At 37.4% G+C, this 16,744-nt stretch overlaps 1 protein-coding gene across 1 annotated transcript in view; it reads left to right on the top strand.

Moving 5' to 3' along the window:
• COL28A1 (collagen type XXVIII alpha 1 chain) overlaps window positions 1-16,744 on the top strand; it is a 56,540-nt gene that overhangs the window by 27,568 nt on the left and 12,228 nt on the right. Inside the window, exons 21-25 of the mRNA XM_058037883.1 lie at window positions 1-69; window positions 2,845-2,913; window positions 6,646-6,717; window positions 8,811-8,879; window positions 15,604-15,672. Of these exons, the coding sequence (XP_057893866.1) occupies window positions 1-69; window positions 2,845-2,913; window positions 6,646-6,717; window positions 8,811-8,879; window positions 15,604-15,672 (348 nt within the window). The remainder of the gene's footprint in view (window positions 70-2,844; window positions 2,914-6,645; window positions 6,718-8,810; window positions 8,880-15,603; window positions 15,673-16,744) is intronic.

Here is a 16,744-nt window from a genome sequence, read left to right as displayed (position 1 = left end):
GGTGATCGTGGAGAGACAGGACCCCCTGGTGTACCTGGACAATCTGTTTGGGGACCTCCTGGACCAAAGGTGACTATCTGATACATATTTCTTAGAGACCACAGATTGGAAATTTCTAGTGTACATTTCTGTCAAAATTAAAAGAATCTGGTTTAAGGAACTTAAAATTCCTTGTTGTAGGGACAAAAATACTGAATTTAAGAAATAAGGACTAAAAAGTATTAAAAATTAACTGTAAGTGTTAGGGGCCAGGACCTTTAATAGCACGCTGAACTTGATACATAATGATTTCCTCCTGAAGCCATTTGTTTAAAAAAACCCAAAAACTTATTAGATTTCTGTTTTGGTTGGGTCCCTCCTGTGAAATTAATTAGTTTGAAGTTGTTTTTTTTTCCATATTTGCCATGCTTTTTGCTTCTTATGGCATTAAACTCCAGCCAGAATATGTTTATGTATAGTTCTAGGCTGGGGTTTTTTTGAGATGAGTGTTTGTATGTCACTTCCAAATGAACAGCTGGCCTGTATGTCCTACTTGAAATGAATTGTCATGTACAAGATAGCTAGGGCTTCATCCATCTCATTTTCTCTATGGGAAAAATGTACTTGAAACATCTGGGACTCGTCCTCTTGAGTAAAATAGGTGGATTCAGCAAAAAAACCCTAACTTTGAAGGTTTTAAAATATTTTAAAATTCAGTGATATTTGAATAATAAAGTACTTTTGTTACTTAAATTATTCTTATTATAATATTCAGTGATAATTAAATAATAAAGTACTCTTGTTACTTAAATAATTCTAGTTATAATATGTCAGGTAACTTCACATTGAGTTGATGTTTTTTACCTTTGGTGTTAGTTTTTAGAATCAGGGAATCATAATGCATATTGTATCATTCTGAAGCAATATCATCCCCATTTTTCTTCTTCCTTAAAAATATATATGCCTCACTCCACAAGTACAAGGGAGGGTATGGTATATACAATATATCTGACATACACAGTCTGGCAATAGGACATCACAGAGGGATATTATGAGTTTTGGACTTGCTTGTGCATGGAGGAGAAAAAAGACAAAAATGCAAAATGCTCAGGGTATTCCTAGAGTAAAAATAAAATCATGTAGAAGAAGAAAAGAAGATTGTGAGGTGCTCATATTGGTTTCAAGCCATAATAATGTGACAAACTTTATGTGAGGAGAATACAGGTGACAGGCTAAAAGGCACAACTTGTATGAGGACAAGTTTCATTAAATCAGTCACCCTTCTTCGTGTTTTTCCAGTTACTGTGGCATTTTTAAATAAACAAGTAAGGGAGTCAAGATTGTTCTTTAATAAATTCATGCTGAAAAATAATTTTGTAGAGTTCCTTATTTTTTCCCCTATGATTTTATTCTGTTCAGTACAGTTCATACAACTTTCATAGCAGATGGGTCATTATCCAATACCCAATGAAGTCTGTAGCAGTCTTTTGAAATTCTTTACTAAATTTTAGAGCGGGGCTTATATGGGTAGTAGCTGGTGGAAAAACCCCAAGCATTTGGGTAATTATAAAATGCAAGTTGATTTTTCAAAAATATTCAAAACTTTGTCTCTTCAGTTCCATCATAACTTCTTTGATTTAAAAAAATATCCCCTATGTTTTGGACAGTTGATCAATAATGTAACAGACTACACAGGTCTGGTTTATCTTTCAGCTGTGGAAAGTACAATGATAACTATTAATTTTGTTCCTAAAACATCCTGGTGTCAGCAATTGAGAAGACAGACATGATAAATTTCTAATGCAGAGAATGTTTCTCAGAGCTTGGAGTTATTTCTGGGAGTCTGAGGTCTTTTTGGGACATCTCTAAGTATCTGAGATGGTGATTAGTGATTGATAGAGGTCTTACCTCCTGGGCAGCCATGGTTGTGTCCATTGGGAGTTTATTTCTTTTAAGCTACACCCACATTTGAGACTAGAGTTTTATTTCCCTTAACAATCATTATGCCGTTATTAATATGGTGACAGGGACATTAGAAAGCTGTTTTTTTCTAAAATTTTTTTGTCATGGTTACAGCTGCTCAGTGGTTTAGAGCATTAGAGCATTTCATTGTATTCCCTAGTGAATGTTTCCTGAAATACTGCGTGTTCTTCTCACTGAGAAATTGCAAGTGTTTCATTGCAAATTTAGATTTTCTTAGTAAGTTCCTTAATGTAGAGTGAAACATCTGTTTCCAAAGTTTAAACACCAGAAGGAGCCAAATTCTGTTCCACGAAGGGTTAACATAAGGAATGTGAGTTCTAAGCCTGACTGCTTTCCCGGAAAGCCACTGACAGAGCTGCTACCAAAGAGTTGGGCTGTGTAATATTTGTGGAAAACTCGAGTTTCTTCCTGAGACTTCAGGCTATGGAACTTGCAATTTTGAAGTGCTGTGCCATTGCATCTATAGGCTTTCTAGACATACTCTGTCTCAGCACTAGTCTTTGAATTTCCTTGCTGTTCTCTTTGTGCTCTGACAGAAACAAGGTTATGCAGCCTGCTTGTGGGCAAAAGCAGGCAGGAGCCACAGGTGCATCTGGGCTCTCAAAGTGAATTATGACATTCAGCCTTCATCTGAAAACTAAAGCCATCAAGTCATTTGTCAAGGTAGAACAAACTCTTTTACACAGCTGGGGTGAAGCAGAGGTGTGAAAGAGGTCAGAATCAAGGTAGTGAAACCTTCCTCTAGAAATACTGGTTTCATGTTACCTAGCTCAAAAATTGTCTCTGTAAGAAAGAACTGAATACTTGTTCTTCTCTGTAAAACTTTTGAAGTTAAAACTGAATATAGTTAATATAATTCTGAATATGTTTCTTTTTGCATAGGGGGATCCAGGATACCAGGGACCACCAGGAGATGATGGACATCCTGGAAATTCAATAATGGGACCAACGGTAGGAGTTTTTAGACAAAAGATAAAAAGTAAATAAGTGTGAGACATATGCAAAACTCCTGTGAAAATATAGACACCACTTGAACCTTTTAAGTAAAGGAATTCACTAATTCTTCAACTTTTCCATCATTCCATGTTATGTCTATTTTTAAAATAAACTTCTTACCTTTACAAAGAAGAAACACAAAATTGTATAGGTAACTAGTCCAGTGTACCTCACCCTACAACTTCCCTTAGGAAGTCTTCATCAGGAACACAGTTCTTCAAATTCACCTCTTCCCCTCTAACACACTTTATATCATATTGTACTTCTGTCACTTGTCATCTGGGCTGCAACTTTCTCTAAGACTTCTGCCACTTCTGATAAGGGAGTATTTCAGGGAAAGGTACCATTCTTATGATCTCTCTTGCAGACTAAAATTGGGAACCTTCTTTAGAAACTTTTTTTTTCCTTTACCATGTCTGCACATAAAATATTCTGCTCCATTCCATCACTTCACTTTGTGGAAATCTAGACAATATACCCAAATTCAGAAATCAATTAGTGTATGCCAACCTAACACAATGTAGCTCAAAGCAAAGCCACTTAATTCAATAGATTTTGCATGATAATGTTTTACCAGTAGTGGTATTTACGCCTGGCTTGACACAGTTCTACCAGTAGCTCTACCAGAGGATGCTGAATAGCACATTGAAGCATTCAGAAACTTTTATTTCTGATTTTTGAAAACTCCAAATTTCCTTTGTCTGTAATATAGAAATTACTTCACTCTATTATTCTTATAAAAAGGAGTGATGAATGTGACTTAGTTGTGCAGTCGTATCCTTAATCAATTAGGTTTTGATTATAATAGCTGTTTAATTTCATTTTTAATCACCATGAATGCAAGATTTATGTTTATATACGTTTTTTGTTGTTGTTTTGAAAGGGTGTAGAAGCAACTATCTTCATATCATTACTTTGGAAAAAGTGTGGAGGCCCTGCCCTATTAGGGAAACTTCTAGGATATTGCCCTGGAAGAATTTACCACTGCCTTGGAGAATGCCTCTGGTTAGGGAGAGTCGAAGGGGGCTTCTCCCATGATGTCTGCAGTGTTATGTTAATCTGCCCTTTCCCCATAGGTCGTTGCCTTTTGCCCTGCCCTTGTACTACCCCCAAATGATTGGCTGTGACCCCATACATAACCCAGGACCCTGCCCAGTCTGTTTGCCTTTTGTCCCTGGACTCCTTTGGCATGACTCTACAATAAACCTTGCTGGAGCTCTGCACAGAGACCCTTTCCCTCTTTCTTGGCTGACCTAGCTGTGGTGTGAGTGTGGATTGAGTGACTGTACTTGCCCAAGTGGCTTTCTCAGAAGATGCTTTCAGGAAGGCAGCAGCAAACACCATCCATTTCACCACACTGCTACACTTTAGAACCTGCCCTGGAAAGGTGGAAAAGCAGATAAATTCATTTAGCAGACTGTCTGTGGCACCAGGGGCATTTACTCTCTTACCAGTGCACTGACTTAGAGTGAGTCACTGTGATTTTCTCTTCCAGACACCACAAAACTGTGGGAAGCAGTAATCTCAGAATTGCTTCTAGGCCATTCCTTGTGTGACTGTTTAAAAAGCCCCAACAAAATAATCTGGACTGGAGAACTGTTTCTTATATAAGATTTGGCCGTAGATTTGACCTAAGTGGATTTATAGCATTTATGGTTATGCTACTAATAGCTAGCCCAGACAAAATCCCAATTCTCACAGAAGAGAATGTGTTAGTATGTATTTGGTATTTACAGTGGCCTGCTGGGATTAAATGAAAACATCTGTTTGGCTGTTTTTTACTGTAGTGAGATTAGAAATAAAAACAGATATGAACCCATGATTTATGTTTTCCTTTCTTGTTAAATAAAAATGTTATCAAACATTTCTGAAACATTTCTCATTTTATTCACAGTTTAAGATCTATGAATATTAAGAATCAAGAAGAGGTAAAATTGAATTTCCATTATAAAGCTATTTATGATCTAGAAGCATGCTGGTCATTTAAATTTTTACAGAGGTGAATCAAAATTCCATCATTTGAAAATTAGGAGACATGAAGAGACATCTTCAAGAGCTGACACAGTTTGAATCTGGTGGTCAACATCTGTTTAAAGTCTCTCAGTGAAACTCTCCCATTGGGTTCAAGAATGGACGCGATTCATACAGGAATGACCTACTTTATAAAATTTACTTAGGCATAAGGCATGCTTGGATCACTATCTATTTTTCATCTAAAGTAATTTCAGGGTTTCATCTTACCCAGAACATTGAGCCTACCTTGTCTTTCTTCATTTACCTACCTGCTAGCCTAAACCTATGATGTATAACTTAAAACATCTCTTCAATTTTTCTGATAGGACTAAATTGGTTAATAAGAATACATTATTTGTGTCTATGGTAGAGACATTCATGGGACAGGAGATTTTGGCCAAAAGTTTGTTTTAGCTGTATACCCTACTAAAATACAAGCTGGTTTGTTGTCCAGACATGGACATTGTATTCAGACAGACGATGTGCTGAGGTCTGAGCTGCTAACTGGTCTCTCTTCTTGATTTCTTGAAGTATTATATTATTGTAGAAATTTACAGGCACAATGCACAATGAAAGAACGGTTTTCTGTCCCTTGTAGTTTCATTTTCCTTGTTATTTCCTTTTACTGAAGTAGACAGGGAAATACTCATATATTTGTGTGTAATTATTCTTGAGGATATGTTGTACCTATGTACATTAACAACACTCAAGAAGTTGTTGCAGATCTCTGCAGCTCTCTTTCATAGAGTGTATCAACATTTCTTGGTTCTGTGGGACAGAGCGAAGGGTGTGCAGCTCTCTCTGCACAGCCACAATATCCATACTGTGCTCAGAGGGACCTACACACATCCATGAGGATTTCCCATTGCTGGTGCTCTCACGTGAGCATCTACACTACAGACCAGCAGCATACCCTCAAAGCAACATGTTTTCTTCCTGGGTTCTGTGGACAGTCCATTTCAAGCTCAGCTAATTTTCTCAAAAAAGGTCAGGAAAACTCTCACTGGAGTGAGGAAAGAGGAAAAGTTTGCTATCTGCTTCTTGTCTGGCCATGAAAGGAAGCATTGAGGTTTTGCAGATGCACAAACCTTAGTGGGAGTTGGTGGAAGGGTCAACAGAAGGAGTGATTGTTTCTTGATAAGAGAGCATTTTAGACTGCTCTTTTTCTTATAACTGTTGTATTTCTTTCTTTTCCTACTTTCCCTTACAGAATGAAGTTTTGCTTTACTGTATGAGAGAACCAATGTGATTACTTGGAAGTGCAAAATGTGCACATATAACTTAAGGCTGGCATATCATGTTTCAGTATTCTGAATTCAGTTCTTACTGCTCAGACTTACCCCTAAACTGATAAAAGTTTGTTTTTGAAAATAAATTTAACTTTGTATGGGCTGAATACAAAGTCAATGCTCTGGAAATTTCTCTCTGCAACAACAAATCCAGAAATTAACAACTTCCTAATAAGAATTCTTATTCTTCTAAATTTTTAATTAATTCAATTGAAACCACAATAAAAAAAGCATAGCAATTCCTGAACTTTGTGAACGAATTTTAAGAGCTGGTAACTGGTATTCTATGTTTTCAAAAAGATTTCAAACAGCTTCCTTACATATTTCTTTATACTGTGATAGTTCAGGTAGTGGCATGATTTCTGACTTCCTGTTTTGTGTTTAGGGGCACCGAGGACTACCTGGACCACCTGGACCCGAAGGACCAAAAGCTGACAAAGGTGACAAAGGTGAAGCTGTAAGTAGAGTTTTAATTCTGTACTTTGTGTACAAAAAAACCAAACCAAACAAACAAACAAAAAAAACCCCCCAACAAAATTACAATGTGATAGCACAATATTTAGTTGCTTAAATTTAGTTACCTAACTAAGTGCAGTTAATCATCCTTTAGGTAATTTAAATGTGTCATGGATATTTTGAAGCCCTTTACTAGATACAACAGCAGTTGTACAAGCAGTTGGAACTGGATATAAATGGTTCTCATTTCATTGTCATGAAAAGGATACCATGTAATTCCATAAAAATCTTTATGGCTGCTCATTCATGTTTAAATATAATCACTGTTTTGAATTATTTTTTCTGTCTCCCTTGTCTTTACTCTTCACTGATCAAGTTTTCTAATACCATCTGCTTGACCAAATTTTGCAGTTCCAGTTCCTTGGATTTTCAGCAGGTTTTTTTAACATACTGGACAGTTAAATCCTCTAATTTGAAGATTTTTTTGCCTCTTGCTTTTCTGATGCTTGGCTTCAGAAGGAATTAATATCTGAGTTTTTCAGCTGGCACATCCCTTTACAAGGACATATCATCCTAAATTTCAGTCACCCAAAACCACATAGACATGTTTGACCAGCCTCTCTCTTTTCCACTAGAAAACTTTTCCGCTGTTGCCATCCTTCAACCACCACATGTCAAACTTCCACTAGCACTATTTTCTTTATGTGTCTAATCCAGCTTTATTTCAAACTACAACCCTCCCAAGCATTCCCAAATGCACTGAGGTGGGACCTGAGTGCTTCCAAATTCCTACTCAGCTCCAATTTCCTATCATTCAAACTGATGCTGAGAAGGTCCTTTGGGATCAGAATTATTACATGCGGCATTCACTCAGAACTCCTGGTGTAATGCTATGTACCTGACACATTTCATGTTGTGTAATGTGCAATGGTTCTGTTGTGCTGTCTCACGGTAACATCTTTCCCCTGCCATTCTGTGCCCCATGAGCTGGAAAGACCAACTTCATAAAGCACTGTCAGACATGGACAGGATTTATGTGGATAAGTAGGTAGCAGGGTGGTGTGGGGACCCAGAACATCCCTCTGGCTGTCCAGGACGGCCAGGACCCCTGCCAGGGGGCTCAGAAGCCCTGGCACGGAGCCCAAAACACCTGTGGGTTTGATTATGACCCGTGGAGCAAATTAACAACCTTGTATGAAAATCAGCAAGCCACAACAGTTTAAGAATATTAGTGAAGTTATCATGGGGAGGAAAAGTAGATTTTAGGGTTTTTGGTATGGGGTTTCAGGAGGCAAGATGGAGGGAGCTGGGTGTGTCCAGCCTTTTTCCTTCTTCTTGGCCTCCATCTTCTGCTGTGATGTTGGCACTTACAGATTGGTCTAGAGTAGAAGCTCACTGTCTAACATAGGTGATAGGTAGTGGAACATAATTGTAAACATTGTATATGTAGTTTTTTATTATTAAGACATAACATTACCCCGGGGGCAGGCAGTGTGCCTGGAACTGTCCTGCTGGGCAGACCTTGGCCGGGCGGGAGAAAATTTTTTATAGATAAGACACAATAAACAACCTTGAGACCGAGAACTGAAGAGCTCTGACTCCTTCTTCAAGCACCCGGGCTGGGAAAAGAGACTTTTAACAATCTTGGGGTCACAGCGACCTAGAAAGGCCCCGAGAGGGTGGGTGAAAGCCATCTGCCCTATGAATGCTGAAAGGGAGCCTGGGAATGCCTCCAGCAGCATGAAAGGCAGCTGAAGGGGCAGATGAATTGAGCAGGGAGTTCAGGAGAACAGACTACCAAACACAAGTGCACACAAATATTTTAGGGTTACCTAACCCCTAAATTTAGATCAGTTAGCTGTGGTATTTCAATTGTCCAATGCAGCATATGAATCATGGAGCAATGTCTGCTTTCTCACTGTTTTCCTTGAGCTGAGGATGATGTTCTTAAGTCAAGAGTTGTACTTTTTTCCACCAATCTGAGTCTTTTTAGGTTTTCCTAAAAAGAAATGTGAAGAAATTCTCTGCTTTGTTGTAAAACACAAGTACAATAAGACAACTACTGACACATGCTTTATTTCTCTGCTGTACCAGGGACCTCCAGGCCCAGCAGGCCCTGCAGGACCAGAAGGACCAAAAGGTGTGGGAGATGCTGGACCAAAGGTATTTGTCCAATGGTAGACCAATGCACCTGACTTGTAAACAAGGTAGACATCTTCCAAAAAATGCATTGGATAAGAACGACAAATATATGACAAAATGCTGCATTCTAATCTCCCACTTTTCATTTCTGTTAGAAGAAAAGCTTGTGACTTTTCTGATGTGACAGAAACTAGTTCTCACTTTATCCTCAGACTGGATACAAATTTGCAGGTTTTCCATACATCCAAAGCCCAGGAAGCTTCTAGATGCTGGTAGAAGTCAGGATCCAACACAAGCACAGTATTGCCTAATAATTATGCCCTTCCTTTCTCTGGCAGAAGTGTGAGGGATGAGGAATGAGTTGGGTTACATGGATGTACTGAGATATCTTTTAAGTTGGATTCCTGAGAGAAGAGTATAAACCTTTATCTAACATAATTTGTTTTTTTGTTTAGAGGCAAAACTCACAAAATATCCCAAACAAACAAACTGATAAAGGTATTTGAAGTACAACACTGAAACTCTTCCAAGGTTTTCCATAAGGCACAGAATAGCTAAAATCTTATGAAACTATAAGCAGTATGTAACTCACCTAAAAAATCACATAGTAATTGTTATGTTATAAAAAGTTGGGAAAAGAGACTTAAGACTAGAATCATACAACAAATTGCTTTAAAATATCCCAGAGTGGTTTTATTAATGATTTCCTCATTGCATATGTGAAATAAGAAACAGGCAGCCTGTTGCAGAAGGAAGCAAAAGAAATATTGCCCAAACAAGTTTTTTCCCAAACATAAGGAACTTTCAACTTCAGTTCTCTGAACAGGAGAATTTACATTTAAAATAAACTGCAATAACCTCTCAAAAACATCCACAATAAAGGAAAAATTGAAGAACATTCATTCTTAGAATGACTAGAATTACCAAGGATGGTCCCAATGGCATTGGGATCTGGGAAACTTGGCTTTATGCTTCTCTTTTGAATTAATGCCTATCGGTACAAGGCATTTCACATCAACTAATGCAAGAACTAAAAGTGATTTCAGTTATGTTATTCAATATAAATTTACAAAAAATGGCTAAACTAATTAGATTTTTCTGTATGAGACTGTATCTTTCCAAATAGAAATATCAGACTTGCTATAATGTAGTTTTATAATACATGCTTCTTGATACTACAGAAGAACCTTTCATTAAAATCCTAGAATCTTGTATGAAATTATCAAGGCAGATATTGATAAAGACTTAACTTATGACTTCAGGATATCTAGGGGTATCATTACATCTGTATTGTTCCTTGCTTCCTAAATGCATTCTGCAAAAGGAATTGGAAAGTCACATTATCAAAAAAGATTATCTCCCACTATGATGCCATGGTTGAAGGATTATGAAGTCCAGAGGTGTGTATCACAACTTCAGTGGGAACAGAGGGGAGTGATAGAAATAAATTTTAGTTAAATCCAAAATGTAAATAAATAATTTCCTTTTTTAAGTGAATGGAAACCACTAAAATGATTGCAGTGAAATTTCTCACAACTGGAAATTTTAAAATCACTGTTTGTGGCTGTGTTTCTGAAAAGTATCACAAATATACAGCTATGCAGAAATATACTTGGAAAAATCATGGTGCCTGTTTTATATCAGAGATTCAAAGGTGGCTCACAAGTCCATTCTGTTCTTACAACCATGAATTAATGTAATTGCTGGGACAGAAACTTTTCAGCTGTGTAATTATCGGAAAAGTTCCAACCTAGATCACGAAAGATGGAAGTACAATATGGAATCATGAAATGCATGGGGGATGAAGGGGTAAAAGGTGTAAAGTAAAAGTAAATATGCCCACTTTTTGCAGTGGTGAACATGACATCTAGTATTTTTATCACAGTTATTCTTAAATCGCTGTAAGTCTTGTGATAAAATAACATATATATTTGATTAAATCCTAGGTTAGCTGTTATATGGCCTTGAGGTAAGGGAGATTCAGATTAGATATTAGAAAAAAGTTTTTCACTGGTAGGGTGGTCAAGCACTGGGATAGTTTGCCTGGGGAGGTGGTGGAGTCACCATTCCTAGAGGTGTTTAAGAGGTGTCTGGATCTGGCCCTGGGTGATGTTGTTCAGTGGATGTGGGATTACTGTGCTGCTGCCAGGTTGACATTCAAACTTGTTGAACTTGGCTCTGAGTAATGTTAATCATTGCCAGTTGAAGAGTGCTGTTCATATTCCTTTATAAAGACATAAAATCCTTATTTGTTGGTCCCTTCTCCAGCCATGAACAGCATAAAAAGTATCACCTTCCTCAACATGTGTGGAGTGAATTCTATTCATGGTGCCAGTAAAGGGGGTTTATTGGTAGCATCTTTTTGTGAGGGGATATGATCTGTGTTGCATTAGTGGAAATTATAAATTAATAATAAATTTGGCAAAAGGATCACTGCAGTACTGTGATCCAGATTTGACTAAGTCAAGGTGAAATAGCTGAGACCAGCATGTGAAGTTCTAATAATTTCATTATATTTAATATTACTAATAGTACAATTGAATGTCTAGTAATAGATTCTCTTATCTTAGGCAAAACCAAACTGATAAAAAAAGTTCTCATTATTCTTGTGTTTCCTGACAATTCCAGGTCAGATCAGAGTTGCCATGTAAACTAAAAGTATCTTATTTCCATCAAGTCATCTCCATTGTCACAAAAATTGTCAAAATTAGGTAGTTTGAATCTAAGGTCCAAGTTACTGAAAAACAGAACCCTGCAAAGTAGCTGTCTTTGCAAGTAGCACAACACAATTAGGGCAAATCATGCTTACACCAAATTTTGCATGAAATTTTTTCATGGATCTACATGTTTTATTTTGTTACAGTGTGATAGTGTCCACCAAACCTGCCTGCTCAGAGTAATGCTTGTCTAACACTCTGTCAGGATAATAAAAAATTCAAGAGTTAAAAACATCTGGTAAAAAAATTAATTTGTATTTTTTATTTTGAAATAGGTAGGCTTCTTTTTGATGATGCCCTTAGATATGTGTGTTAGTCATGTTGAATGAAATGTTTGTTGTTCTATGCAGAGTGAGCAGCTGTAGCTTTTGCACTGTATGAGTGCAAAGCAAGCATTATCCAACAAGATGTAACATATCTGATTTACTTCTCTTTATAAGTAGTACATAGTAAAGAGTGAACTGGGAAAAAAAGAAACTAAATACATAAACATTTCTTCTCATTCCCATATTACAGTCTGATTTTTTAATTTTTGCATAACATCTTGGTAGTAAAGGTGCCACAAGGAAAAAGAATTCACTTGAATTGAAAGAATTCCCCTAGAACTTAGTTCATAAAATGGAAAATCTTCTGTTTTTTCAAATGAAATGTAAATGCACTGGCTACCTCTTATACACAACCCACCCCCCCCCCCCCCCAAAAAAAAAAAGAGCAGCAACAATCTCTGCATATAAAAAATGAACATTTATTTGATAAAAGAGGCTCATAAATTTACACACTAGCTAATTTGAAATTCCTTTGAGGATCATTATATAGGAATGTTCCACTCATCTGAATCAAAGCTCTGTTCTCTCTGCTTTTAGAAATGGCTCACATATGTGCACACTGCTAGACAGGAATTTTATGTATCAGAGGTCAAATTCACATGAAAACAAAACTGAAACATGTGGGATGCATTCAGTCTTGGCAGAACCCTATGTTCTGTAGCATTAAAACAGAAGCACAGAATGTCAGAATATAATAAAAAATTGATTTAAAAGCACGGTTGCCAGCTAGGAGGTGAGTTACAGACATGGAAGAGCAAGAGCCCAGCACTAGAAATAAAGCAAGTAACTGGATAGCAGAAAGATTATTGAAATCCTTAGCACAGTCCCTCGTGCATGAACATTTGGGGTGGATCCAGTTGCAATATAAACAACTTTTGCAGCTTGGGGCTTGCGTATTTGACCTAAAATGTGGAAAGTAGAGATGCAATTCCTTTTTTAAAAATATGTTATTCTTACAAATACTGTTATATCCATTAACTCTCGCTAAAGAGAGTATTGCAGTGTCTGCTGTATGTTTCAGTATCAAACACACATCCTTCACAGTAAATGAGGTATATATATTGGAAAATCCAAGATTTACTTTTCAGTTGACCATTAGGCCATTTAATGGTTTTTTTCTTGAAAAAAGGTACAGAATAGACATTGGAATTCTGCACTTTACAGTGTCTTGACTCAGCTCTTTATTTCTTGCTTCAGCAGTGTTTTTCTAGTTCACTGTTTTACTGATGGTGTCAAGCTTGTCTACAAGCACAATGCAGGAAATAAATTAGACCTCATCAAAGAACAGTATTAATCGTTTTTGAAATGAATTCCCTGAAGGACGATTTAGTATGACACTTTAGGAAAAAGAACTGCTCCACTTCACAACTCATAAAGCAAAAGAAAAGTCTTTTTCTTTAAACCAAGAAATACAGAAACTGTGAGGATTACTATAAAGCTCTACAAAAGAGCTTTTCAATGGCACATCTGGTATTAACTAAGCATGTAAGGCTAAAATTCAATCCTTCACCTGCAACGACCCTGTGGAAGACGGTGTTACTCATGGGAGGAAGAGGCAGATGACTTCAGGTCACCCTTAGGCTGTTTTTGGTCGGGGCTGGTCTAAGAGCAGGTTTTAGGTGTACTGGGTACTGGGCCATAAGGAATCATTTATGTTTGGTAACCTCCCATTCAGTTTCTACTACAGCAGCTCACAGGCTATTTAACAGGCCACAATATTCCAGGGTCTCCTAAAAAAGTACCTTTTAATGCAATATCTGTATTTCTTAGCTCTGACATCTCTGGCAGATTTCAGAGAGAGGCTTCGACAGGGAAAGCTTTGGCTGCTCTGCACAACTTCTGCTCATGAAGAGCTTAAAATTGTATTGGGGTTGTGGGGACACTGAGAACAAATAAATATTCCTTTAATAATAGAAGGTACTAGGTAGGAAGATGGATACATTGCCAATGTCTTGGCTCTTTGCATTGGCAAGGAAGGTCTGATGAAAAAGCCTTAGGTCATCTGAGGGAAAAATTTCCTCCCAGCTGAACATGGCACTTAGTTTTACCCAATCACCCTGACACAACAATCTAAAGCTAAGAGCATCCATGTACCATGTCTGTGTCATGACTCAAACTGGCCAGTCTCTAGTGCTTTGGATGAAACAGGAAAGAAATTCGAAAGCTAAATGTTACATCAGGAAGAAGAGCATTATAAATGTAATCTGAGCCTTAGCTTTTGTAATCAGAGTTCCCACCTCTTCAAATCCTTCATACCTGAGCATAGTTTGGGCCCTAGTATGTTTGCATAACTAGAGACTGAACCTTGGGAATTGCACCTAAAAGCAGTCACTATAATGACTGCACACATTCTTCCCAGAATGTAAAGAAAATCAGTGGAAGATTCTGTTTTTTTTTTTTTCCTTTTTAATCTGTTTGATATGCTGTTTCATTTCACCTACCACAACTCAAGTGACATCTGTGATTTATGATTTATACTTGCACCTCTGTCCTAGATTGAATGCTCCCTCTGCAGGCACAACCCTTTCTACAGCTTTTCCAAGTGCAAAAATAAGTACAATTAAGAGTTTGTATAATAATTTCTTTTTAATTTTGTCAAGAAATACCATTTCTTCTGCTTTGTTTTTAATATATTGGATGATCAACAGCTTCTCAGTGCATTTCTTTATTTGCACTTACCTGCAGAGGAAGAGGTTTAGGAATATCAAGCTACACACAAATCAGAATAACCTGCATCTCTAATTTATTAGTTATAGGCTACTTTTTTCTTTTCAAGGAATGGATGGGACATTTCTAGTAATCATGTGTTGAATGTGTGCCTATTCCCTCACTTGTACAACCACGGTCTGAGGGAAACAAAACTGCCTCATGTGTCCCTGTGCATTCCCTTTATCACTGATGTCCCCTGGTTCCCCACCTCCTTTGCTGGGTTTGTCTGCAGCACGAGGGGCAGCACCAGGCTCTCTGTTGCCCTCATTTTCTCCTTACTAGAGGGCTCCTGCCTTTTCTCTGCCTGATGGTTGAGGGATGAGTTCTGTCTGGATTTTCTTTGTTCTTCAGTAAAAGCATAAATTGACAATGTCAAAAAGTTGTCTCCATTACCTAGCTTCCAGCTATCACCAAAACTGTTGAAAGTTAATAGGGTGAAGGCCTGTGCATTTCTGATCAGTTTGGCTGAAATCAACCGATGAGTTCAAAATACTCTGGAAGAAAAAAGGAGAATGAACACAGACAAGCAGAAGCACAGGCAGACTATATAACTTAAGCTTTATTTCCTTCAGAAGTCAAGCTAAATATATGTACATTAGGGCTGCATCCTGCTAATGTGATCACTGCAAAATATGATGGGAAACCAGTGATGTTTCCAAATGGGTTTGCTTGCACTTTTTGTTTGTTTGTTTATTTGTTTGTTTGTTTGTTTGTTTTGGGTTTTTAAAAACTGATAAGCCTGCAAAGTAGAGTCCTAACTCTGTTGGGGACTTTGATTGCATGGATTGCAAGGGAAATAATTTTCTTCACCTAGAGCTTAAATGATGTGGGTGCCTGTATTTTTTTTTTTAATGCCTATCTATAAAGCAGCTGTTTATTTATGTAGCATTTGTTTGGCTTGTTTTTTAAACTCAGTGGTTTGACTGTTTCGTAAGTGGATGGCAGATGTAACATTTGCTAGGTGATGACTGACATTTCTGTGACTATTTTCAGGGAGACCAAGGAATCAAAGGTGATCCTGGGCCCCCAGGACCTCCAGGATGGGGACACATAGGTCCCAAGGTTGGTATGATGCCATGTTGAAGATTTTGTGCTCTTTTGTGATGCTGGCTGCCAGACCCTGATCTCTCAGGTGCCAAACAATCTTAATCAGTTATTGATTTACACTGGTGCAGCTTCAGGAGAAATCAAGCATGTAAACATGGTCACTAACCATACACTTCTGGCAACTGGATTAGGAAGAATACTAATGGGATGAAAATTGCATTTGCAGCTAAACTTTATGAGATTACATCTGGAGACTGAACAGAGCTATCAGACTGGTAAATTAGCTAAATGATGCATTTCTTGTATCTATCCTGTTTCCAAGATATTATTTTGTGCTGGAAAATACATTAAATGTGAATTTTGTGTTTGCAATTTTTGCTCAATCAAATTTAATCCAATTTATTTTGTCATTAAAACCATTAGGAAAGAAATACGAAAACAAAAAGTTAATAATATAAGCAACCAGCATGCAACATCTGGGCAAATTTTTCTCCCTTCACTAAAATGATTTATAATTTTAAAAAGACATACTGATAAGAAAAGAAATTCAGTACTTGCCTGGGTTTCTTTATTACAGGTTTCTCAATTAATTTTTTTTTACAAAGGCAAGAAGGAGAAACATTGTGTATATTTTCCCACTTTCTGATAGTTTAAGATACGCCTTTGTAACTTTTTGCATAGTAGCAGAGAGTTACAGAACCCTCCAGTGCCATTTTGTATAAACTAGTATCTGAATGAAGAAACATTGCTATTACCAACTGCGGATACGCAATAAACAGCAGGGCATGAATACTTTTAAATCAGGATGGGTCTGATTTTACCTTGCTTTCTGAAAGCTGCAACAATTTCTTGGTTAATCATACTGACACAGCTTGTTTGAAAAGAGTAAGTTCGGACTGAGTGTCAAAATCCTAGTATGACACTACTTGCTCTTTCCACAAAGCCTGTGAGAAGGAAAAATGTGAGGGGAATTCTCTATGGGGAAACAGCATTTTGTTTTCAAGAGTGAGGATGTGTATGTAGTCCCTCTCCTATGAAGAAAGCCTGAGAGAACTGGGATTGTTCAGGCAAAGAGAAGCCTTTGTGG

Source organism: Melospiza georgiana, chromosome 1, assembly GCF_028018845.1.
Source record: "Melospiza georgiana isolate bMelGeo1 chromosome 1, bMelGeo1.pri, whole genome shotgun sequence".
NCBI lineage: Eukaryota > Metazoa > Chordata > Aves > Passeriformes > Passerellidae > Melospiza > Melospiza georgiana.
This window is presented reverse-complemented; position numbering and strand designations above follow the sequence as displayed.